This window comes from Rhinoraja longicauda, chromosome 21 (assembly GCF_053455715.1).
Source record: "Rhinoraja longicauda isolate Sanriku21f chromosome 21, sRhiLon1.1, whole genome shotgun sequence".
In the NCBI taxonomy this organism is placed as follows: domain Eukaryota; kingdom Metazoa; phylum Chordata; class Chondrichthyes; order Rajiformes; family Arhynchobatidae; genus Rhinoraja; species Rhinoraja longicauda.
In genome coordinates this window covers 24,859,643-24,886,994 of record NC_135973.1, presented here as the reverse complement: position 1 = coordinate 24,886,994, position 27,352 = coordinate 24,859,643, and the positions used below count along the sequence as shown (strand labels likewise).

General features: G+C 39.4%; 2 protein-coding genes across 4 annotated transcripts in view; one reads left to right on the top strand and one right to left on the bottom strand.

Moving 5' to 3' along the window:
- Window positions 1-519: 519 nt before the first annotated feature.
- Window positions 520-17,234, top strand: b9d1 (B9 protein domain 1). The gene is given in 8 exon segments (XM_078418146.1): window positions 520-575; window positions 577-706; window positions 2,656-2,724; window positions 11,309-11,420; window positions 11,893-11,989; window positions 13,831-13,893; window positions 14,912-14,979; window positions 16,104-17,234. Coding segments are annotated over 8 exon segments (720 nt in total). The 3' UTR covers window positions 16,229-17,234.
- epn2 (epsin 2) overlaps window positions 16,975-27,352 on the bottom strand; it is a 53,035-nt gene continuing 42,657 nt past the window's right edge. For 2 of the 3 annotated variants that reach the window (XM_078418145.1, XM_078418144.1), the window contains one exon: window positions 16,975-26,154. In XM_078418145.1, the coding sequence (XP_078274271.1) occupies window positions 25,835-26,154 (320 nt within the window). In that variant the 3' untranslated portion in view covers window positions 16,975-25,834. The remainder of the gene's footprint in view (window positions 26,155-27,352) is intronic. The other variant, XR_013548678.1, reaches the window with a different exon arrangement.

The window sequence follows — 27,352 nt, the reverse complement described above, 5'->3', positions numbered from 1 at the left end:
GAACAGTGAAACTAGCAGGACATCTAGGGTGGGGGAGGCACGGGGAGAGAGAGGGAATGCAAGAGTTACTTGAAATTAGAGAAATCAATATTCATTCTGCAGGTAGACATAAAATGCTGGAGTAACTCAGCGGGTCAGGCGAAATCTTCGGAGAAAAGTAACAGCTGATGTTTCGGGTCGGAACCCTTCTTCAGTCATGGTTCAGATGTCTGAGAAGGGTCCCGACCCAAAACGTTCCTTTTCTCCAGTGATGCTGCCTGACCCGCTGAGTTACTCCAGCATTTTGTGTCTACCTTCGGTTTAAACCAGCATCTGCAGTTCCTTCCTAAACATTTAGTATTAGTATATATTTTTAAGTATGAAAAGTTATAAAACTTCACATGTTGTGTGCTATCCAGTCAAAGCAGAAAATACTATACATGATTGCAATCAAGCTAAACTCAGGTACAATATTCGAGTTTATACTGTGTCTATACTAATACCAATCTGCTTTCCTCCATTAGATGAAGGTCAGTGCAGATGTGGTATCAGATCCAAAGCTGGCGTTCACATGGTGCGCAGGCGCAGTGGCGAGGAGGGGGCGTTGGCCTGGAGACGCGACGCCGGCAGCGGGAGGCGTGCTGTGGGCGCCATATCCACGATAATGCTGGGCGTAAAACCCTCTGTGTTCCTGCTGATGGTCAACGGACAGATCGAGAGTGCAGATGTGCGTATGGTATTTCTGTTATTTCTGCGTAGAGATGTAAAAATTTAGAACAAAGCGGATGGGTGGCAAGGCCGCTGGGAGTTGTAGTTCGCGCTCTCTGACGATGCGCGGGAAGTGGGCGGCGGGCCGAGCAAATGGACTACAACCCCCAGAGTGCCTCGCGGCCCGGGCCTGACCATCCCCGTGGCAACTGCTGCAGGAGTTGCAACTCTTTGTATCTCTTTGTAGTTTGTGTCCTTTTCTCGGTTGGATACATTCTGTTTCAAAGGCTGTTGTTTCTTTTTGTAAAGAGGAGACTTGTTTTGCTTTCACTAATTGTAACCTTTCAAGATCTAAACTCTCCACGGAATAATGGAGAGACCTTTTGCATTTAGAAAATGATAAATGCCTCAGTTGCTGCAGGGAGAGTGCAAAATCTCTAGGTTAGAATCATTTTAATTATCCTATGAATAATATGACTATTTAGCTTCAATTGTGTGTGCGATGAAAGACCTGATTATTTATGGGACCTCCAGTTTAAGAGGGATAATACTTGAAAATTAGCTGTGATGTGCTTTGGGATATCGTAAGATCACGAAGATGCTGAAATAATGCAAAATCTTTACATAAATCTTTACACTGACTACTCCACCCCTAATCTTCCACCTGGTTGCCCAACTTTTGAAATTTGTTATCATTCCTTTTCAAATTATCATTACGTTTCCTTTTAATATAGACTGATTCTGCACCTTTTGCTTCTTCTGTATTCAGAGAACAGTAGAACACTCGGAACAGGCACTTCAGCCCACAATGATTAGGGACATAGCGTGGAACAGGCCTTTCAGTCCACTGAGTCCGCGCCGACAGCAAACACCCATACACTAGTTATTTTCTACACACTAGGGACAACTAGACCAAGTGGACCTGTTGGGCCCAAACCTCTCCTGCATTGGTGCAGCACCCTCTCCTCCCCTCCTCCCCCTCCCCTCCCCTCTCCTCCTCCCCCTCCCCTCTCCTCCTCCCCTCTCCTCCTCCCCCTCCCCTCTCCTCCTCCCCTCTCCTCCTCCCCCTCCCCTCTCCTCCTCCCCCTCCCCTCTCCTCCCTCCACCCACCCCCCCACTCCTCCCTCCACTTCCCCCCTCCCTCCCTCCACCTCCCTCCCCCCCCCTAGGAGATAGATTTGCTTTAAAATGTGAATAACTTAAAAAATATAACACTGATTTCAATGAAACATTCCATTAGCACCAAAGGGATGACGGTGAGTAAAGCGGGCCTAAAATTGTCGCACTAACGTGTACTGTTTTGGCTGTAGTTCAGGAATAAACAAACAAACAAACAAACGAGAGTTTTAGTATATAGACTATACAGAAGATAATTAACCTACAACCCTGCATGTCTTTGGAATGTGGGAGGAATCCGGAGCACCCGGAGAAACCCCACACGGTTCATACTGAGAACGTACAAACTCTGTATGGCCAGCACCCACAGTTGGGATTGAACCCAGGTCTCTGGCACTGTAAGGCAGCAACTTTACCGCTGTGCCACTGTGCCACCGTACGAACCATGATGCCAAGTTAAATTAATTGCATCTCCATTTCCTGCAAGCGCATGTGCCTCTTATGTGTATGTCTCTTAAATGTCACTATCGTGTCCATTTCCATTTCCACCACAACCCCTGGCAGTGCATTTTCAGCACCTCCCACTCTCTGTGTAAACCAACCTAAATCTAGAATTGGTGTCCCAACGAGTTGGAAAAGAGTGCAGGAGAGCGCTGGAATCTCAGTGAGTTGGAAGTAAATTAGCAAATTTTCCATACACCAGGGTATAGATTGTGCTGACAGAATGTTCAGAATAATGTGTATGCATTTAAGTCTAAGGAATCTCAATTCCTTAGATTATATCAGTTGGATAATTTTCCAAAGCCAATTTATTGTTGTTTAAATTTGCATTTGCATATCCTCTATTTCTAGTTTCCTGAATTTGATGAGCTGTATTGCAAATATTCTTATGTATATGGACATGACTGGGCTCCAACAACTGTGAGTATTCAATATTGTTTGCTCAGAATAATGAAATGACAAACTTCCTCCTGAGGGCCTTAGCTGTAGGGAGAAATTGGCAAACTAGGACTTTTTTTCCAGAACTGTGGTTGCTCTTTTAAGTACTTCTTGGCAACCTGTAACCTGGCCATCCTAATTTTGTGGCAAACCAGTGGTTTGTATCTTGCAGTGTAGCCTCTGTATTTCTGTTCATGAAGTCTTCTGCGGACAGTGGTCATCAACAAATCCACACCTGACTCCTGAGGAGTATTTCTGATCTGTCGGACAGATGTTTGTTTTTTTTTTCTTTATTATAGAGATAATTCTTTTGTCATCAGCTGTGGAGGTCTTCCTTGGCCTGCCAGTCCCTTTGCAATTAGTAAGCTCTCTTTCTTCCTAATGATGTTCCAAACAGTTGATTTTGGTAAGCCTCAAGTTTGGCTGATGTCTCTAACAGTTTTATTTTTGTGTCTCAGTCTCATAATGGCTTCTTTGACTTTCATTGGCACAACTTTGGTCCTCATGTTGATAAACAGCTAATAAAAGTTTACAAAGGTGATGGAAAGACTGGAGGAAAGACTAGGTGCTGAGAGCTCTCTTATACCCGCATTAAGGAGGCAATTAAACACACCTGAGCAATTACAAACGCCTGTGAAGCCATGTGTCCCAAACATTACGGTGCCCTGAAATGGGGGGATGGTGTTTAAGCACAGCTGTAATTTCTACATGGTGAAACCAAAATGTATGAAAATGCCCTTTAATAAAATCTAACAATGTGCACTTTAACCACATGTGATTTTTTTCTGTTACAAATCTCAAATTGTGGAGTACAGAGGTAAATAAATAAATGATGGGTCTTTGTCCCAAACGTTATCGAGGGCACCGTATCTGATTTTTCTACAAACTATTAATCATTTGGTTAAAAGCAAAAGAAAATTGTTTAAAATTCAGTGCACCAATTCAATCATGCTCTCAATTTGAAAAGGAGTTATTGAATCAATCTTTGAATTATCTTGAGTCCAGAAAATTAGGGTTGAGCTGCCTGCTTATTGAAATTGAATTTCATAGATAATTGATTTTTACTTGTATTCTTTGAAACCATTCACCATATTAATAAATTAATGGGATTGTGCCTGTGCTGCACTTCTAGTTAACAGATTTATTCATTTAGATTAATTCATTTGAAAAAAAAAATTTCTCTACAGAGTTATCAGCTTTCTAAAATTGCTTGACTAAACGCTTAAACTCCTCTAAGATACTATCATGTCAGAATATGTGTTATTCCAGTCCAAAGTTGTAAATATCTGAAGGGGCGGCATGGGCGCAGCGGTAGAGTTGTTGCCTTACAGCGCCAGAGACCTGGTTCGACCTTGACTACAGGCGCTGTCTGTACGGAGTTTGTACATTCTCCCTGTGACCACATGAGTTTTCTCTAGGTGCTCATTTCCTCCCACATCCCAAAGACGTGCAGGGTTGTAAAATTGTAAAATTGTCCCTAGTGTGTAGGATAGTGTTGGTGCACGGCTAACCGTGGTCGGCGCGAACTCGATGGGCCGAAGGGCCTATTTCTGCACCGCATCCCTAAAGTTTAAAAGTCTAATAGATGGCATAAAGATGGCAGAGTTTTTAATTTGAATCCATATGGCTGCTAAAATCAGGGCCCATTGGTATTATAACCTTCATTTGTACACCTTCATTCCAATCTGCGGCACAGCACAGCTGGTAGAGCCGCTGCTTCACAGATCCAGAGAAACACGTTCGATCCTGACCTCTGGTGCTGTCTGTGTGGAGTTTGCAAGTTCTCCTTGTGACCGCATGGGTTTCCTCCAGGTGTTCCACTTTCCTCCTACATCCCAATGATGTGCGGGTTTGTTGGTTAATTGGCCTCTGTAAATTGCCCCCAGTGTTTCGCGAGTGGATGGGAAAGTGGGATAACACAGAACTAGTGTGAACGGGTGATCGATGTTCACCGTGGACTCAATGGGCCAAAGGGTCTGTTCTCATGCTCTAGAAGTTTATGTAATGGAAATTTGACCAGGAACCTACTGCACATTCGTACAGTACTCTTTCACACCTGGGCATGGATTTTGATTGTGATTTAATCATGGCACCCTGACGTGAAACTTTACCTAATAGATAGATTTGAAACTTTTATCTGCAGAGGTTGGCGTTTATTTTGTACAAAGTCATAGCACAATGCACAATGACCTGGAAACTCCTCAAGGAGGCACTGCTTCCGTGTAATGCCAAATTTTTAGCCCAGGGAAAGGTTATACAAGCAGTTCTGCTATAATGCAATAGTTGATTATTATTATAAGATAGATCATGGAAACAGACCCTTCGGCCCACCAAGTCCATGCCGACCATCGATCACCCGTTCACATTAATTTTATGTTATCCCACTTTCACATCCACTCCCTGCACACTTGGGGAAGAGCCTGAAGAAGGGTTCAGATCAAAACTTGCTCTATCCATGTCCTCCCCTGATACTGCCTGACCTGCTGAGTTACTCTAGTACTTTGTGTTCTATGCAAGATTACAGCATCTGCAGTTCCTTGCGTCGGCCCTGTAAGAAACTAAAATGCTTTGTAATACTGTCACTCATATCAATTATTAGTCACATTTAATAAGTTCATCATAGACCAATAACATGGTGTTGCATCTTATACAGTTAGGCATTAGTGTGCTTTAACTGAATTTAACAGTGTAATAATTGTAAAAGCAAGTATAAAGTATTATTATTAAATGGTGGCAGAGTGGTCTTCTAAATCATTTTTTCATTTGTTGGAATTCTAAGGAAATTATTTTTTATTTTCATTGACTAGAAAATTGTTATCTTTGCCATAAATATCTCATCTTTATGTCCCTTCTTGTGCAGACGTGATGTGGATTTGGCAAAGTGATACAGGAAGCTTTGCCAGTCCTTGCACAGTGACCCATAATTTTTGAATTAATTGTAAAGTAAGAAGTATAAAGTATTCATTATTAAATGGTGGTCTTCTAATTCAATTTTTCATTTGTTGGAATTGTAAGGAATTTAAAAAAATGTTTTAATCGATTAGAAAATTGTCGTTTTTGCTCAGCTACTATCCCATAACTATTTGCAGTCTTCAAATATCTCATCTTAATGTCCCTTCATGTGCATAGGCTGCATACCTGGGACTCTGGCAAAGTAACATTGGAAGCTTTGCCAGTCCTTGCACGGTGTCCCCAAGTATATCCTTCGCAGAAGAGACTATTTGATCAAACGGGTATTATTCTTCCCAATGATAAGGCCCCAACGGCAGTCCAGACTGAAATCTGCAAAACATTTAAGATCAGAATGCAGATCTTAAAAGATGGCTTACTTGATAATGCAACATACAAGTTCTCAGATTCTAAGTGGTGCTATGTGGAAAATGTCTTCCTTATACCAAATATTAACTTATAACTTATAAATGAGTTTGTGAGAAATTAGAGCATGGAACTATACAGCTCAAGAACATGCCTTTCGGCCTACGATATCTGTGCCAAACATGATGCCAAGGCCAATGCTTATCTCCTGTACTTGATCCATATCCCACAATTCCCTGCACATCCACGTGCCTGTCCAAAAGTCTCTTAAATTCCACTATCATATCTGTCTCAACCACCACCTCCGACAGCAAGTTCTAGAACATGCCACCCTCTGTGTAAAAAGATCTTTCCCCACACATCTCGATAAACTGATTATTTTATTGAATTATTATATCCAAGGTCAAATCAAGCAGACAAAAAAATGCGCAGGTTTGCTGTTGGCGTTTTGTTTTCTCGGCTTCACTTGGATTTCTGCATCTGCTCGGCCAAACCCAAGGCAAACCTGAGGTCAAATGCCTGTGATTCTAACCTGTGCCCTCCACTGCGGGACTCATCAATTGATGAGAGTGTCTTGATGCATTTCGCATCCAGCTCCTGAGCATGGTGACCTATTGAATGGACAATAGACAATTGGTGCAGGAGTAGGCCATTTGGCCCATCGAGCCAGCACCACCATTGGCCGTGATTATGGCTGCTCATCCACAATCAGTACCCTGTTCCTGCCTTCTCCCCATATCCCTTGACTCTGACATCATTAAGAGCTGTATCTAACTCTCTCTTGAAAGAATCCAGGGAATTGGCCTCCACTGCCTTCTGAGGCAGAGTTCCACAGCTTCACAACTCTCTGAATGAAACAGTTTTTCCTCATCTCCGTTCTAAATGGCCTACCCCTTATTCTTAAACTATGGCCCCTGGTTCATGGCCCCTGGCCATGGTTCGGGAGCCCCCCCCGACATCGGGAACATGTTTCCTGCCTCTAGCATGTCCAACCCCTTTATAATCTTATATGTTTCAATAAGATCCCCTCTCATCCTTCTAAATTCCAGAGTATATAAGCCCAGTCGCTCCATTCTTTCAACATACGACAGTCCCGCCATGCCAAGAATTAACCTCGTGAACCTAAGCTGCACTCCCTCAATAGTAAGAATGTCCCTCCTGAAATTTGGAGACCAATACTGCACACAATACTCCAGGTGTGGTCTCACTAGGGCCCTGTACAACTGCAGAAGGACCTCTTTGCAACTATACTCAACTACTCTTGTTATGAAGGCCAACATTCCATTAGCTTTCTTCACTGCCTGCTGTACCTGCATGCTTACTTTCAGTGACTGATGAACTAGGACACCTAGATCTCGTTGTACTTCCCCTTTTCTTAACTTGACACCATTCAGATAATAATCTGCCTTCCTGTTCTTACCATCTCACATTTATCCACATTAAACTGCATCTGCCATGCATCCGCCCACTCACACAACCTGTCCAAGTCACTCTGCATCTTCACAGCATCCTCCTCACAGTTCACACTGCCACCCAGCTTTGTGTCATCAGCAAATTTGCTAATGTTACTTTTAATCCCTTCATCTAAGTCATTAATGTATATTGTAAATAGCTGCAGTCCCAGCACTGCCTTGTGGTACCCCACTAGTCACTGCCTGCCATTCTGAAAGGGACCCATTTATCCCTACTCTTTGCTTCCTGTCCGCCAACCAATTTTCCATCCGTGTCAGTACCCTGCCCCGAATACCATCTTTCTTAATATACTAAAACTCAGAAGAGTATATATGTTTGTAACAGTGATTTCGGCTGATTACGGCAAAACGGTAAACCGTAGCGCCACAATTTTTGCACCGCCTAATCACACCGCTGGATGCTTGCCGAAAATGATATTTTTTATTTAATTCGGTCGTATATCTTTTAAGTTACAGAGGTTTAAAAGTCAAAATATTTTTTCTCAGTTATTTCGGCTGATTTCGGCAAAAACGGTGAACCGTAGCGCCACGCTGCTGGAAAATGATATTTTTATTTGATTCGGTCGTGTATTTTTTAAGTTACAGAGGTTTTAGTAAAAAAAATAATCCAGCCATTTTTTCCATGGCCTTCAGCGTGTGACGTCAAAATGCCCATGTGAGAAGAGCTCGCCCAACCCCCCTCCTACTGATTTATTGAAGGCTTTCAGCGTGGTGCGTCTGTGCGTATGGGCTCACCTCTCCTCTCTCCCCTTGCTTCTCTCCTCTCTCCCACACCCGGGAGACCCTCTCCCCGCTATCCCCCCCCCCCCCCCCCCCGGACCTTTCACTGATGCGCTCCCCCCCGCCCTTTCACTGATGCGCTCCCCCGCCCCCCCCCGGACCTTTCACTGATGCGCTCCCCCGCCCCGCCCCCCCCCCCCCCCCCCCGGACCTGTTGGTGCTGGGGGCAAGAGAGAGTAGGGGAAAGGGGTGTGCTGGGGAAAGGGGGGGGTGGGGGATAGTAAGAGTGTGTCTGGGGGAGAGAGAATGGTGGCGGGGTCTGAGAATGGGGACAACATGGGTCGTCCGGAGGGGGCTTGGTGGTGGGGGAAATAGGGGTACTGGGAAAAGGGGAGGTCGTGGGGAAAGGGGGGGTGTGGGGAGAGTAAGATTGGGGTTGGGGGAGGAGAGAATTGGGGGTGTGGGAATGGGCCCTCTTCGCTAGTGTACTCTAATTTTGCACACTAATCTCCTATGTGGGACCTTATCGAAGGTTTTCTGAAAGTCCAGGTACACCACATCTATTGGCTCTCCCTTGTCCATTTTCCTAGTTACATCCTCAAAAAATTCCAGATGATTGTCAAGCATGAATGGAGTTACTGACCCAGTAGAGGAAGATATGTGTCTTGGTAGAGTTGCTGCCTTACAGCGCAAGCTTCCAGGGTTTGATCCGGACTACGAATGCACGGAGTTTGTACGTTCTCCCTGTTACCGCCTGGGTTATCTCCAGGTGCTCTGGTTTCCTCCCATACTCCAAAGACATACAGGTCTGTAGGATAATTGGCTTCGGTAAAAAGTGTAAATTGTCCCTAGTGTGTAGGACAGTGCTAATGTATGTGGTAATCGCTGGTCATCGCGGGCTAGGTGGGCTGAAGGCCCTGTTTCCACGCTGTATCTCTAAAGTCGAAAGAATGTTCACTTTACTTTTTAGTACTCACTTTACTTTTTGGTACTTCAGAGTCTCTTTTAATTGAACATTTAATTAAATCAATTTTAATAATTTTTGAATGTCTGCATCACAAAAATCTTTGATGCTGAAGGTTTGTAGGGGTAGGAGCTTAATTGTTGAACAGATGAAACCCACATGCTGCTCGAAGCCCGCTAGTACTCATGCTCTACTCCCTGGGGGCAGAGGCATGGCTTGTACAGACCTCAGCATCTGAAAAAGATTAGTCTGGATGGATGGGGACCAAGGTCAATAAGCCCAGGCAGACAGCCAGCCAGCCAACCCTGATTCGATCTACTCGCAACTGTTTTATGGTGTTTTTTCCCTTATTGGAATGATTTCAACACCTTTCTAAATATAGCAGCTTAATTACTCAAGGGAACAGAGCAATTTAAATAAAAATCTTACTGCAGCTGATTGGCAAATTTCCCATTGCTGGAAAAAAGGTTACATGGAAAATAATTAGTGAGCTATGTGGAAGTTTATAGTAGTGCTTTAAGTAGGGAATGAAAGAGCCAGGAATGCACATCAATTTAGTGCGTGCCTGTGCGTTTAAATGCATCGGCACGTCATTTCTGCATTCAGCTAAATCCGCAATATATGGATATCCCACAGACTGCTCTCTGAAAAACACAGTCCTTCACATGCAATTATTCTCAAATAAATTGTAAACATCATTTAACTAGCTTTTATCTGGTATGATAGTTCCCACACAAGGACACAAAGTGCTGGAGTAACAGCTGGTCAGGCAGCATCTTTGGAGAACATGGATTGGTGATGTTTTGGGTCAGGAGTCTTCTTCAGACTGATTATTTCAACAATCTGTTAGAGCAGATTTCCATACAATTTTTGACATATGTCCTCGAGTTCTATCTTTGTGGAGTTTACACGTTGGTGTGACTGCATGGGTTTCCTCCAGGTGCTCCAGTTCTTCCTACATCCCCAAAACATGCGGGTTTGTTGGTTAATTGGCTTCTGCAAATTGCTGCTAGTATGTAAGGAGTGGATGCAAAATTGGGATAACATAGAACTAGTATGGATGGATGATCGATAGTTGGCATGGACTCGGTGGGCCAAAAGGCCTGTTTCCATGCTCTATCTCTAAACTGTCTAAGTAAACTAAGTTTCCCATATATTCCATACTTTTAGTGCAATGCAACCAGATGTGATAATGAATCTGCCTGTTTTTTTGCAGTTGGGGAATGTTATTCCCATTTAAAATAACCATTTAAGGTTTGCTTTGTTTCCAGACGACCTGTGGCAATGTAATTGAAAATCAGATTTAATTTAATGGCAGTAAATGATGAAGAAGGATTTATGTGGGTGAATTTTCTAAGCAAGCAAAGCTTCCCCTTTACTCCAGTCAGTTGTGATTTCTATTTCAATTTAATGTCTGGATGTACTGTATATTACACAGTTGCCATGTGTAGTGCTAATTTAACAAGCAAAAGGCGTTCTGTAACTCATTCACTATTGTAGGATAGGTGAAATGAGTGTGAGAATATAATTACATACCAGGCAAATTTGATAATGCTTTTAATCAAATACCACGCATGCATTTCAAAAAGTGTCTCCACTCCAAAGTCTTGAACCATAGGGGTTGAAATAGGCAACATTTATTAGTGATATTAAACATTCTGCAAGAATCAATTATAAATGCATCATACATTAGAAAGTACTTTAACTTTTTTAATATGATAGCAATTTATTCTTGCTATCATATTCGAAGGCATTAGAGAAACAGTAATAAACACAGATTACGTTGGAGGATTGTGAATTAGCAATCCAGTTGTAAAATTTGACCAGCTGCCATCCTACTTGTCATTGTAAACTGTGATTCACTTAATATATTATATTAAGATGGTTGTTGTGGTGTAGAATTACAAAAATACATTGCAGTCAGGTTCCAAAACTCAGGAGTGGTTTTAATAAGTGGCTTATTAGCCAGATACAAAACATCAGCAACTAAAAAAAAAGTGGAATGTAAGACCATCTGCTGGAATAGAAAGCACTTACTCTTTTTAATGGCAATTGCTATTTTATCAGCTATTGATTTTCATCTTGAAATGTGTAGGGTCTGGAGGAAGGGATATCCCAGATCACATCTAAAAGTAAGGATTGCATTCAATCCTTTGTGTGGAATTTCCCCATGGAGATCACATTCAAGAGCACCAACCCATATGGTTGTAAGTATGTCTCTAAACTTCTACTGTTAAACAAAACTGCATATGTTTTAAGTTATTTACTTTCACACTGTGAAACAGTAATGTCTTCGGTAACAGGGGGAAAGGGCGGCACGGTGGCGCAGCAGTAGAGTTGCTGCCTTACAGCGCCAGAGACCCAGTTTTGATCCTGACTACGGGTGCTGTCGGTTCGGAGTTTGTACGTTCACCCTGTGATCATGTGGGTTTTCTCCAGTTTCCTCCCACACTCCTAAGACATGCAAGTTTGTCGGTTAATTTGATTCGGTAAAATTGTAAATTGTCCCTAGTGTATGTAGGATAGAACTAGTGTATGGGTGATTGTGGTCAATGCAGACTTGGTGGGACAAAGAGCCTGTTTCCACATTGTATCTCTTCTAAAACTAAAACAGCCTAATTTATGCCAAATGTTATTGGAAACCTTTGTAGCAACGGAATACCCGTTTGTTTTCCAAAGGGCCTCAGATAGTAATTAGTGTTTACGGAGCTGATCTGTTTGGGAATGATGTGGTCCGTGGCTATGGAGCTGTTCATGTTCCCATGACTCCCGGAAGGTGAGTCATTAACTTTTTTTAATATACAAGTATGCTTTGATAGGGTACTAAAATAAATTGGAAAGCTTTGCAAACCCAACTAATGTCTACCGTCAATTCAAAACTATAATGAAATCTAGAATGAAGTGGTGCTATCGAACCAGACTTATTCGGTGTGTGGTAAGTGGTGTCTCTTGAAGGGATATCTGATAATTTTCCATCCCTTGCCAATGATCAAGTTGGATTGGGGCTATGTTGTCAGAATTTACAGGGACAGTATTTGGGTGAGATCTGTTGCTCTGGCCAAAACAATGATTTCCATTCATAAAGTTAAATCCTAGCAGTTGAACAGGCCTATTAGTAAAACAAGGAACTCCAGATGCAGTTTTACAAAAAAAGAAGGGTCTGGAGGAACTTGGGAGGGTCAGGCAGCATCTCTGGAGAACGTTTTGGGTAGTGACCCTTCTGCAGAAAGGTCTCTACCCAAAATATTGCCTATCCCTGTACTGCGGATCTGCTGAGTTACTCCAGCAATTTGTGTCTTTTTCTATTAGTAACTTCCTTGCTAAATTACTGGTCACTTAAAGGTCGTAGTACATTGGTAAAAGGAACAAATAAAAAGGAAACAGAAAAGAATCTTGGTAGCTTTACAAAAGGAAAAACAGACAAGAAAGATACATATCCAAATCATCTACATACCCTTATACCACTCAATGTATATTATACCATAACATCTTAACTGTAGACACAAGGAACAGCAGATGCTGGGTTACAAAATATACAAAGTGCTTGAGTAACCCAGCAGGCAGGCATCATCTCTGGATAGAAACATAGAAAATACGTGCAGGAGTAGGCCATTTGGTACTTCGAGCCAGCACCGCCATTCAGTATGATGGTTGAACATCCAAAATCAGTACCCCGTTCCTGCTTTTTCCCCCCATATCCCTTGATTCTGTTAGACCCAAGAGCTATATCTAACTCTTGAAAAAATCCAGTGAATTGGCCTCCACTGCTTTCTGTGGCAGAGAATACCAGATTCACAACTCTCTGGGTGAAAAAGTTTTAACTCATTTCAGTCCTAAATGGCCTACCCCTTATTCTTAAACTGTGGTTTGATGTTTCAGGTTGGGACTATTCTTCAGGCTGATTGTACTAGGGGGTAACCTCCCCCCCCCCTCACCTGTATCCACCTATCACTTGCTTGGCTTTGTCCTGTCCCCACCTCTCTTCCAGCTTTCTCCCCCCTACAACCATCAGAATGAAGAAGGGTTCCAACCTAAAACATCACCTGTCCAATTCTCTCAGAAGATGCTGCCTGACCTGCTGAGTTACTCCAATGTTTTGTGTCCCTAATATTCCTCCTAATATAAAACTCCTAATAATGCTAATGCTATAAACTTTATCTAATTGTGCTTTAATAGTCTAATGTCACATCCATGAGTTATCTATGCATTTTTATGCCACTGCAGTGTAGTTAAACTGATAATACATGGGCTGCAAATAATTTTGTCTCATTGCAAAGCACTAACTATATTTTACTTGTTGAGGGGCCCAGTTTAGAAATGTTAATACCTGCAACCGTTATAATTATTAGAGTAGCTCAAGTACAACAATTTAGCACAGGTGTATTCTCCCATCAGCACCAATGGTACAGATATTGTTGAAGCCCACAAACCATTGTGTCCAACGCATTGAATTTTTTTATTGGTGTGGATTTTGTATCTTGCAAGTGCTTTAATTTTTAAGAATGTTGGAAGAAATCTATGAATAAGTGCAATTGAGAAGTTGAATGAACTTTTTTTTTAAAGTGAGATATTTATAGGTGCATTAATAATTTACTTTAGATAACTGCTTTTATCTAGGCACAAGAGAACCATTCCAATGTTTGTCCCCGAGTCTTCGTCCAGACTGCAAAAATTTACAAGGTATTAAGATTAAAATATAACAGTTTGAGATAATTGAGATCAATCTAAATGTTCCAGGTCAAAATATGCAGAACTGTAAAAAGTGAAAGAAAACACAAGTTTGAATATGATTTGCAGTTTTTTTGCTTGTATATCCAATATAGTTGAAAATAATTAATTTAGCACTGGTTCATTCTCTGGCATCTTCCCCATGTCATCATTCATTTGTGCACTTTGACACTGAATGCTGCCAAACTATTTTACTGCATCATCTTGGTACTCAATTTACAACCGAGATATAGAACTGCCATTACAGCAATAATTTAAGCCGTCTGAATTAAAAATCAATTTCTAGAACTACTATGCAGGAAGGAACTGCAGATGCTTGTTTAAACCGAAGATAGGAACAAAAAGCTGGAGTAATTCAGCGGGTCAGACAGCATCTCTGGAGAAAAAGAATAGGTGAAAGCGATTTCTGTAACTTCAAGTAACCCTTGAATCTCATCTCTCTCCCTCCATCCCTCCCCCACCCTAGTCATTATCCTAGTTTCAGTATCGTGAGTCTCATTGTAACTTGTTTTCATCTAGCCCACAGCTAACAATGGCCTGTTTCTTTTATCATTGTTACTTTTTTTGCATATCTTTCAATCATTTGTTCTATATCTCTCATTTTCCTTTCCCCTCAGTCGGGAGAAGGGTCTCCTATTCCAAGGGTCTCCATTGAAATGTCACCTATTCCTTTTCTCCAGAGATGCTGTCTGACCCACTGTTACTTCAGCTTTTTGTGTCTTATCTTCTAGTACTATTGCCACTGGTTCTTGCAGCAGGAGTTACTGGAGTTAATGAATAGCCTTAACCTCAGAGAGCTGGGATTAGAATCTGCACAAACTACTAATGTTTAGGTCTACATAGTTTTGCTCTGCAGTAAGATTCTTGTTCTCAGGACAGAAATGGCTCTGCAGTGCCTCCAAAGAAAAACATCCTTTGAGTTTTTAAGAGACTGTACTTAAATCTGTTTTTCTTTTCTTCTTCGGTTTAGTTGGCTCATGGGAAGACGTCCAGAATTCACAGATCCTAAAGTGGTTGCACAAGGCGAAGGAAGAGAAGGTGTGCCTTAAAGTCTAATTTCCAGTTCACATGTTGTTGGTGAAGGAGCCAACTTTGACAGGAGACAACAGCTGAATTTGTTCACGTTAGATACGTAATAGAGAAATTTAATAGAAACTTAAAATGATGTCATCCACTATTACCATAGTAGTTTTGAAGCATCACTTAATTTTTATATTTAAAGACAGTGTTAAAGCTGATTTTTTTTTTTACAGCATTAGGGAAAATTCACATTTTGCTTCCTTGGTCCCCACAAGTATCTCCAGAGTAAGGACTGCTTAATTAGGTTAAAATAAAGTTCTGCACTTAGCCAGATTACAGAATTAAACATGCTGTCACGACTTGTATATAAGTTGCAGGTTTCTGGACAAGTAATTGGATGGTGCATCTTAAAGGGAATTTTTTTGTTAATATTGTAATCTTAATTTACCTAATTTGGGTCTTCTAATTTCAAATTGGGCTGCAATTTTAAAGATTTTTTGTAGATTCTACTAATTGTAGCCATTTGATGTGTTGAAGACACGAAGAACAGAAATACTGTCACCAATGAGAACATTGGAATAAAAAAATTGTTTCAAGTTTCTCATATTCTGTATGCAACATTGAGTTGTTCTAATATACTTTGCCATAATGGAAGGCCAACAAAAAACCCCACAAAGTTTCCTTATTAAGGCTAGCATGATAGGGTGGCACAGTGGCGCAGCAGTAGAATTTATGCCTTACAGCACCAGAGACCTGGATCCTGACGACAGGTGCTGTCCATACACAGTCTGTGCATTCTCCCTGTGGGCATGTGGGTGTCCTTCCACATTCCAAAGATGTGCTGGTTTATAGGTTAATTAACTTCTGTAAAATTGTCCCTAGTGTGTAGGATAGAACAAGTGTATGGGTGGTCAGCCTGGTGGGCCAAAGGGCCTGTTTCCACACTGTATCTCTGAACTTAACTAAAACAAAAAACAAAGAAATCCTTTGCATGCTAGCATCTTCATGGTATTAGCACGCCTTTCATAAACCCTTTAAGTAGGGTAGTCACAGGAATAATTTTACAACCTATTTCTTAAAGCTTAAACATTTGTAACAATTGCTGATGGAATTAATGTCTACCATTTACCTTTGCATTTTAGTGACACGGGTTCTGTCGCAAGGATTTGTTACCGTCTCTTTCAACATTGTCACCAAGGATTTGAAGAAGCTGGGATATGACGCTACCCCTCCTAACAATCAGACTTCTGGAATGTCTGATGGTTAAATGGAATTACAGCATGATGATATCATGAACCAAAAGTGCAATTTCTAATTAGGCATTTAGAGACAAAGAGCTAATGTTTTGGGTCAGTGACATCTCATCTGAACTGGGAATAGTTAGATTAAAAACATACTTATCTCCATCTATTCCCCATTTGATTTGCGGAAATCATCCTGGGATGTTAACATTGTGTCATCCTCCACAGATGATGCCTGATCTGCTGAGTATTCTTGGCTCATGAATTTCTATTTGTCTGGTGACTATTTAAATTTTGTTTCTCCTAAAATAACAGCCATTTAGTTCCCGACTAAATATGACTCATGGCTGCAGATTGATTGGAATATATTTCACAACACTGGACTGTGAAATAATACAAAGATACTTGGACGTGTTCTTAAATTATTTGTGACTTGTACCGAACTGGCATAAATCCACACAAGCACCCTAAAATTAAATAATTTCTGTGCTGTAAGTAAACTATATAAATTGAATTGTCACTTTGAATACAAGAACATACACTAAAATATCTTCCAGGCAATTTGTACAAGTACCTAAATGTTCATTTGAAAAATTTAAAACAGGATTTTAAAAGTGGTGAAATCTTTTTTTAATGATATGCCTCTATTTTTATTCAAAATTTCTCCATGCATTAATCTTGTCTCAGTAATACCAATATTGCCCATGAGTTAATCGTACACAGGAAGCAAAAAATTGTCTTGCCTCATTGTAAATATTTTAATATGGGCAAAGATTTCAAATGGAGTATTAAATCAGATTGACAAAACTAAGATGAATTTACTGTATTATTGATGCTCTTTGCTACAACAGTGTCTGAAATAAGTTACTGTTAAAGCTCACCAATAACTAGTTGTGTGCATTTTAAAGGGCCTATCTTCAATATAAATCTTTTTATATGAACTATTTATCAAAACACTGAAAATGTGACTTTTTTTATCCATGTTTGTCATTAAATGTTCATGAAACAACTATTTAATACTGCTCATTTAATGCCCAATAAAAATGATTAATTCTGTGTAATGGAAATAATTTCATAAGTGCTCTTGAATGTGATTAGAATGGTAACTATTTAGAGAACAAGAAGAATATCATGAACAAGTGGGAAATCTACTTGTTTCCTGGTTTAGAATGTGCTATGACCTCTTGGTAAAATATGGAGGGAGTGGGTGGAAACACGGGTCACCTACGTTAAGAGGTACAGAAGGTCGTGTTGAAGGGACATTATGATGCAAAAATAACCAGTTCACAGATTTAAATGGTTTTGCATTCCTCCTAACAACTGGCATCAATTGTGTTTGCTGTTTCCAAGTGAATTTGCATTTAAAATCAGTGTTTCTCCAATTCACCCAGTTAACCATTCATCTGATTCCATACAATCAGATCTTTAGTCGTGGATTTGGAAGGTGTTTCACCAATACCCTTTTACAAACCCAAATATCTTGTCATCTACAGGACAATGTTCATCCTTCATTACTTCAAGCTTTGTCAAATTAGTTCCCTTGTCAAAATCCATGCTGACTATATTATCAGTTTATCAATGTTCTTAAATTATTGCTTCCATTATATTTAATGTCATCCACATCACAATAATTAATCTGTTATTACTGGATGTTATATCTTCTATTTTACAATTAGCAATCATATTCATTGGTTCCAGTCAATCAGCACTAATCCCTTTACCAGGAATTCTCTTTATTCCAAGAAGAGAAAAGATAGATTATCTTCAAATGCTTATTAAATAGACTAATCTGGTTATTACTAGAAAGTTATTAACTATTATTAACTGCTTTTAAATTTGCTTTAGGAAGTTAAGGTTTATATTTGGGTTCTAGTAACTAAGTTAAAGGTGACTAAAATTTGTTAGACACTAAGAATTTGCTTCTAAATTTGCTGGAATCCATTCATCCTTATCATTCTGTGCTGATGATTGAAATAAATTATTTTGCTACACCTTAAATCTGTCCCTTCTGCTTAATAATATTGAACAATTTCTGCTTATTAAAACTATTCATGCCTTTGACCATCATCAAACCTAAAGAAATACACCTTCTCCATTCACTCCACAAAACTGAGCTTCCTCATTTCTATAACAGCTCTCGTGCTCTTTTCTAAAGCCTTGACAGGACTTAGAACTAGACAAGCTACATCTTTTTATTTAAGTTAATATTTGCTCTTCCCACTCTGTATCATTATGACTAAATCATGCTCTAATTGCAGAAATGGAACCTGTGATATACAGGGGCAAGACTTCTTAACTTTTGCTCTTCAGCATAAATTTTGTAAGAAAAAGCCTAGGATCGAAATACCATTTGAGCCTAATATCTGTGGTAGGCAAATTATTGCGGAGGACTCCGAGGGATAAGACATATATGCAGGGGTTAATTAGGGATAGGCAGCATGGTTTTGTACATGGGAGATCGTCTTGATTGAATCTGTTTGAATTTTTTGATAAAGTAATCTAAAAGGTTGATGAAAGCAAAGTCGTAGTCTATATGGACCTGTAAGGTTCCGCATGGTATACTGCTCTGGAAGGTTAGAGCACATGGGATCCAGTGAAAGCTAGCCAACTGGACAGAGAATTAGCTTCATGGAAGGAAGCAGAGATTGATGGTGGAAGGTTACCTATCTGACTGGTGGCCTGTGACTGGTGGTGCTCCTCAGGGGCTGGTGCTGGGCCCATTGCCATTTGTGGTTTATATCAACGATTTGGATGAAAATGTAGAAGGCATGATTAGTAAACTTCCAGATAACTACAGTGGGTGGTATAGTGAAGATGGTTATCAAAAATTACAGCAGGATCTTGATTTGTTGGGTAAGTAGGCTGAGGAATGGTTAATGGAATTTAATGCAGATAAATGTGAGATGTTGCACTTTGGTAAGTCAAACCAGGACAGGATCTTCAATGTAAATGGCAAGGCCCTGGGGAGCGTTGTGTAGCAGAGGGATCTAGGAGTACAGCTACATATATTTCTCTATAAGTCACGTCACAGGTAGATAGGGCGGCTTTAGGTACATTGGCCTTCATCAATCAGGATATTGTATAGAAGTTGGGATGTAATGTTACAGTTGTGCAAGACATTAGTGAGGCCACATTTGGAGTATGTTCAATTTTTGGCACCCTGCAATAGGAAGAATGTTGTTAAGCTGGAACAAGTGCAGAGAAGATTTACAAGGATTTAGTCAGGACTTGAGGGGTTGAGCAATGATGAGCAATTGGGCAGGCTAGGATTATTCCTGGGAGAGAAAGAGGCTGAGGGGTGATCATACAGAGGTGTACAAGATCCTGAGGGGACTAGAGATGGTGAATGCACAATTTTATCCAGAGTAGGGGAATCCAGAACTAGAGGACATAGGTTTAAGGTGAGTGGGAAGAGATTTTATAAGAGACCTGAGAGTTTTTCCACACCGAGGGCGGTGGGTATACAGGATGAGCTGCCAGAGAGGGTAGTTGACGCAGGTAATATAACAACATTTAAAAGACTTTTGCATAGGTATATGGATAGGAAAGGTTTAAAGGTTTATATAAGGTTTAAAGGGATGTGGGACTAGTGTAGATGGGCACATGTTGGTCGGTCTGCGCATGTCGGGCCAAAGGGCCTGTTTCTGTGCTGCATGATTATACTTTCCTAAATTGTCTGATATCTTGAAAGGCACAGATTTTTCAGAAAAGTTAGTGGACGAACTGGACAGGAAACATTTGTAATATTTTCTTTTTAGACAATTGAAAATGAGTTAGGAGTTACAAAACACTGTATTTTACAATATTGTTTTTGAATCAAAATGGCGATTGCACTAATTGGTACAAATGTTATATATCCATATACAAATATGGATATTGCATTCCATGCTTTGCAATGCTTATAGAGGCAACACCTTTTATACAAAATCTGTGCATCCTTGGGATTTACCAAAATACTTCACAATCAGTTCATACAGTAGAATTGTTATCTACTGTTAGGTCATTGGCTAAATAATATTCCCAATGTCAAACACTTGGCACTTCAAGCCTACATGTTAATACAACAACAGTTTATCTTTATAATCAAACATAGTCAAGAACATGTTTAAGATCTTAATGGAAGTCAGTAAGATTGCAATTGTGTATTTCTAATGTAAAATAAATGAACTAAAACTATAGTTCAGATACCGACAATTTAATTTCCTTTTTTAAGCAACAGGCCCCTGATCTTTGCTGCTGTATAAATGGCAGAAACAATAACTGCGTGATTTGCTACAAAACCATTACATAGAAAAAAAGATACAGAACATATGTTACAATAGTACAAATGATAAGTTATATAATACAGTAATGACAGTTGAGCACAATAACATATAAAGCAGCCTGCTCCCAGCATCATGAATAAACTTGTGGATGAACAGAACATAATACATGAAAAATGTGGGGTACTCACCATTATGTGCAGTAGTCCTCATTCTTTAAACATAGTTATCTTTGCCTAATAAAATGCAAGCCAAATAACTGGAAAATCAATAGGTACCAGTCCCTCTAGAGTCCTTTAAAATTAAGTTAAGATTACTTTTATTTCTCTCAGCATAATACTGGTGCCTCACCTCACTGTTTCTCACCAAATAAAAAATAGCCAATCTCAAGGGTTGTCAAGTTGGTGCATTCAAAATTAAGATGTCTTGACTACATTGTCTCCACTACAATGTATCAACTCCAAGCTAGTCTAACTTGCATCACGATAATCACAAAACCAAAGGCTGGTGACAGCACAAATTAAATTGGTATAGAACACGGCAGCCAGATTATAAATGATTATTCAAATAGTATGGAGATCCCTGAAACCAAGCCAAAGAAATAAACCCTTAATGAATCTGGGACATGTACAGCAAGTTTTGGAATAAGCCAAAGTTCTCCACTGTGTGACGAAAAGACAAAACTTTTTTTGTTCAAAGAATTATTGTAGGCTGCACGGTAGTGCAGCTGGCATAGGCTGCTGCCTCACAATGCCAGACACCCAGATTTGTTCCCGACCTCGGATGCTGTATGTGCGGACTCTACACGTTCTCCCTCTGACTGCGTGGGTTTTCTCCGGGTGCTCCAGTTTCCTCCCAAAGTGCAGGTTTGTAGGTTAACTGGCCTCTGTGAAAGTGCCCCTGGTGTGTAGGGAGTAGATGAGAAAGTAGAATCACTTAGAACTAGTGTGAATGATGTTCATGTGGACTCAGTGGGCCGAAGGGCCCGTTTCCATGTATCTCTAGAGTAAAAACACCCATTCCAAAGAGATTAGATGAAATGAATTCACTCATATTTGGAGGATATCAGGTCATCAAGGGCTAAACAGGTGCTATATCATATCAAGAAGTCAAGGCTATGTCAAGGAGTAGTTTCCTAGTTAGTCCATCAGTTTATTGCAAATTTCTATTGTTTCCTCGAGGATTGGGAAAATCACGATTCAGTGCTGTTACCCTAGAGAAAAGAATCCAATTGACAGAATCAAAGTGCATACTACCTTGATAAGAGTAATACATAACCTGAAGACCTAATAAGAAACATGATATAGACTTATTAGGGTATTGGCTTGAGTTCCACAAGTGCCAGATTTTTTTTAACAGGTTCCTAAAATATAAATATGCATCAAGAATGGATTTTTCTGAGCTGTAGCAACCACTCATTATATACCTTTGCTAATTAATTACAATAATTTTTTTATCTCGGACGCTAGCAAAATATTTTTATGAGTATTATTGAATAAAAGCTGTGGTGAAGGAGATCTACTGATCTAGTTTTAACCTGTATATAAAAAAATTAAAAATACAGGTAGATATTTTTTTCCGTAAGAAATTGTTTTGACAATATTCTGAAAGACTGCATACAATAAACAAAAAGGACCTGGTGACCAAAATAGTTTGGTGTGACTTTATTTCCACCACCCCACTTACCCCAACCCCACATGCCCAGAACATTGTCTTCTGATAAAGCCTTTTTGTATTCTGTGGCACTCTATCCTGACTTACTCACCACTGGGTTTGGAGCACCCTAGCTCTCTCCAATCTGTTAGCCTGTTTAGGGGTAAATATGTAAATTCTTGAAGATCAGATATGTAATAAATAAATGGAGCCAACCAACAGTGGGTGCAGATGCCACAGGACAAGACCACTAATTAATATATATGTGCACCAGCATTTACGGGCCGTTAGGTTATTCATCACCTCAATAAACCCCAGCCATGGAAAATAATATTTGAATACTGAATTAGCCAAGATCTTTGAAATATTTTGTTTTAGAAGAGCCCTAGAACTACTTCTCTGGTTTTTCTAAAGCTAGTGAGAAACTGGGCTTCTGGTGCATTGCTACGTCAAAAACACGCTGGGAATATCCATCATAACATTAAAAAGAAATGGAGTGAGTACGGTCCAAAATACCAACTGGGTCCTGCGTGGATAAACAAAAAAAAGTCGCTTGTTGCGAGGTGTCAGTTTCCATCTTCTAGAAAGAAAGTCATGTCTTTTTCAATTGAGATGTCTTACACTGATTTTCCAGTTGCTTGACTTTCTTAATTTGTGAGTGTAAGATTTTTTTTAAAGGCTTTAAAGATATAACTATGCTAGTGACATTTGAAATTCTACTACATGACTTATTTTAGTAAATCCAATACAGTTACAGTACACATGAAATTACACAACAGGTACAGATGGTAGACTACTATACATTACATTGATGCAAAGTTATTAACAGAATGACAGCAAAGAAATTTTACAGTACATGATGAAAACAATTAATACAAATCTTACCAGAAGCTTTGTATACATTTTAGTGACTAGATGCAAGACTTTACAAGTAGTGGCTGCACTCTTAGCATGCATATTCTCACGCACTCACATGAACCCTCTGAAGAACTAAAATAAATTCAAATAACTGGAATCATAGAATATAAATATATATGTGCAAGGTCAAACAGGGTCATGTTTCAAATGAACTTGTTTAGCATGAATTTTATTGTGGCATTTCCATATCTGGCATATAGATGACCACTTTCTGGATATAAAAATGCATATACTTGTGTGTCAATCTTAAAAGCAATAGAATGTTCATTTTCAGAAATTTGGAAAATTCTAAGTTATATAATATGCCATACTTGTATTGCTAATAGTGACTTTTTAAAAAATAAGGTGCATACCACCATAGCTATATGCTATAACTAGACAAATTACTTTGACACATGAACAAGTATTCCACACCCATATTTTAAAAGAATTATTATTGTAGGTATTTTCTTTTTCTCTATCTAAGCAAAATGATATCAGCTGAAACTCAGTATTTTATCTAAGCATGAATGACAGGTGATAACTTCCAAATGAAGATCCGAGAAGCATTAAGTTCATAATAGTCTTCAACGTGGGTATGAAATATATGTATATCAAGTGAATACTAAAAGATAGGGTCTGGCAACTGATATTTACAATGAGTAAATACTGATCACTACTATTATAATGCCAGATTGTTAACTATCAAATCACTCAAGACTTATTATTGAATGAATGGTATAGAAATCCAAGTTATTTTATAAAAGTAAATGAACTGTGGAAGGAGAACAAATACAAGCTTTCAACTTTCCCTTTAAAAGAAATACTAACTTGCTGTTGGCCATGTCTCCAAAACTAATTTCCTAGCAAAAAAAACAAAACCAAATGAAACTGTAAAACACGCACTCTAAAATGTCAAGATAGAAAATTTCTCACTTGTTAAAAGCACAGACTGGTCACGCTTGTTTTCCCATAAGTTATTAAAATAAAACTTTAGGACTACTATCTACCTTCTCTGCATAGCAATTCATCCTTAAATAAATGAATGATCATTCATTCATTTCCAAAGAAAATCTGTTATCAATTACAAAACTCAATAACTTGCTATTCACTTAGTGTTGAACCAACATGGCAGACTAAACACAATAATACATGTACACTCTCAATTGCAGGATTCCCTTTTCTCTTTCTAAAATACAGGTCTTATTATCTCAACAATGAAGCAAAGATACAGTTTGGACTGCACGTATGGCACCTGTCAACACAATGTTTTAAAGCAGATAAAAAACACGCTTGCAAAATCTTACCAAAATCCCTAGACAGAAAGATTAAAAATAGCATAAAACTTTTTTTAAACTACAATATGGTTGCAAATAACAGATTCATAACTTGGCTACTTGACCTTTACATGAAGATTTATCTATTAAAAATGCTGTGCAAAGTGTACAGGACTAACTGCATATACCGATGTCGAGTCTGAAGTAGCTTAATGTTTGCTTTACTTAGTAAAATCTAAAAGAAAAGAAAGTAAATAAGCACCTAGAATCCAAGGTTACACTGATGTATTTTTCCTTCAAACTCTATACTTTACTGCATTAACAGTGATAGATGCTACAACCTCTCACCTAAATGTGTTTTTATACTGGAGAATAGCCAGAAAGTAGCAAATTTTAGATTTCAATAACTGACTGATGCATGCAACTTTTCTCTTACATTAAAAACATCCTCCTTGATGTTACTTGTATTTACAGTTTGTCCCTATTCACTGCATTTATTTTTTAATTAGAACTCTACAAGAAATTTCAATCTTTTCAGTGCTCAACCATTATTAATACTGAATAGCCAATACCATGTTCTGAAATAACATCCAGAGCCTAGAATGATACAGGGCGGCACGGTAGCGCAGCGGTAGAGTTGCTGCTTTACAGCGAATGCAGTGCCGGAGACTCAGGTTCGATCCTGACTACGGGTGCTGCACTGTAAGGAGTTTGTACGTTCTCCCCGTGACCTGCGTGGGTTTTCTCCGAGATCTTCGGTTTCCTCCCACACTCCAAAGACGTACAGGTATGTAGGTTAATTGGCTGGGTAAATGTAAAAATTGTCCCTAGTGGGTGTAGGATAGTGTTAATGTTACGGGGATCGCTGGGCGGCACGGACTTGGTGGGCCGAAAAGGCCTGTTTCCGGCTGTATATATATGATATGAAAAAAAGCAATTAAAGATGCATGCAACAGTCCAAATTCAAAAATAACTATTTAGCAGCCTATTTAAAACTCAACACAATTCAAAAATCCTTACTGCTATAAAACAAATTGGAAGAATTTATCAGTTATGAAATCTGTGATGTAGGCATTCTGATTTGGGATCCTCAAGTTTCAGATTTGCATTTTTTTCAAAGTAGGAAGCAAAGTTCTAATTCTTAAAAACAGTCAGTGGTCTTTATATTTTTTTGAAAAAGATGACATGAGAAATATGCAAAAACTGAATATACTGCACAGAAGACTATGTTACCTTTGGACAAACTGTAATATGCACTTAAGGACTGAAGGATTCAGGAGGTATGAATATTAGTTTCATTTTACTATTATTCAACTACATGTTCAGTCACCAAACGATACCTCCATTGGCAGCAAATAGCTTCTTCAGAAAATTGTGAAAAGTAACTCACTGTCAATATGTATTTCATAAAAACCAACACAGCAAAACCTAAATCTACTGTGACGGTTTCCTCACCACACCCATAAATGTAGTCTAGAATACATTTAACTCAACTAACCGCACTCCTGTCTAGGTTTTCACTCTAATGAAGATCTCTCATCTTTTATAATAGGAAAGGGTTAGTTGTGGTGGTCTGGGATGTAGGTGGAGGAATGCCTGTTGATACAAGTGGCTGGGGCATTGTTCCAGTAATGTTCATTCCTGTACCCATCCTACCAATCATTGGCACTGGAACCATGCCCATTGCCACCTGTGGTGCTGACATGGAGGTGCATGACATGGGCTCCATATTAACTGTAGACATAGTACCAAACGTCGACTGTCCTGGGGCCAAAGGGCTTGCTCGCATTTGGTTCAGTGTTGGAGGCTGTGGTTGGTTAACTTGAAAGGGATTTATCTGAGTGACTTGGACTGGAGCTGAAACTACAAGGAAAAAAACCCACATTATTACAATGGAACACAAATAAAATAAACTTGTTTTTTTAATAAAAACATATTACAAAATAAGTCTTTGAAAGTAGACAAGTTTATATCCTTTGTCAAATCAAACAATGCAAGAATTTAAAACATTTTCTTTAGTTCACTTTGCCACAACTCAAGTCATCCTTTCAAATACCATGCTCCGATTATATCCGATCTAAGCCATAATGTATATTCCAAGTACAAATTCAAGTCAAGTCAAGTCAAGTCAAATTTATTTGTCACATACACATACACGATGTGCAGAAACACGATTCCTGAGCATCCAGTCTAATGCTGTATACAAAAAGAAATCAGTATTAAAGTTAGCTTTAAGCAATAAATTCTAAGCAAGCAATCCTGTGTCCATTTATTCACAAAATGCTGGAGTAACTCAGCAGGTCAGGCAGCATCTCGGGAGAGAAGGAATGGGTGACGCTTCGGGTGAGACCCTTCCTCAGACTGAAGGGTCTCAGACTGAGGAAGGGTCTCACCCGAAGCGTCACCCATTCCTTCTCTCCCGAGATGCTGCCTGACCTGCTGAGTTACTCCAGCATTTTGTGAATAAATCAATTTGTACCAGCATCTGCAGTTATTTTCTTATATTACAATCCTGTCTCCAAATTGATCTAGTTAATTAGGAGACATTTCGCTAAATAAGAGTCTCCTATTTGTAGTTTGAACATGTAGAGAACTGGACCAATGAAATATTTTCTTTCATTTTAAATTTTCTTTGTGGCTTATTCTGACAAAATTCAGTGCAAAAAGACTTGCGAAGGAACATTTAAACACATCTGTGGTTACAGAATAGATTACATTTTTGTAAGCTCTTACAACTTTTCAAAATAATGGTAACACATTTATTGAACTTACTGCAGAATTCCTATAATGCAGATTGATTCACGAGAAAAATCAAAAGCCTAGGGCAAACTCTAAAGTCTAGGCTGGCATTCCAGTGCATCCCTGAGGGGTATTGCTCAGTGGTGCCATCTTTTCATTAAGGCATTAAAAGAAGTGCCACACCTGGCCTTTCAGGAAATAAAGAATGTCCCTTGACTTTATTTGACGAGCAAGGATTAGGATTCCTTACTTTCAGTTTACAAATGTGAGGCCTCATTTATGATGCTGATCCCAAGTGAGAATGTAAGAACAACAACCACAA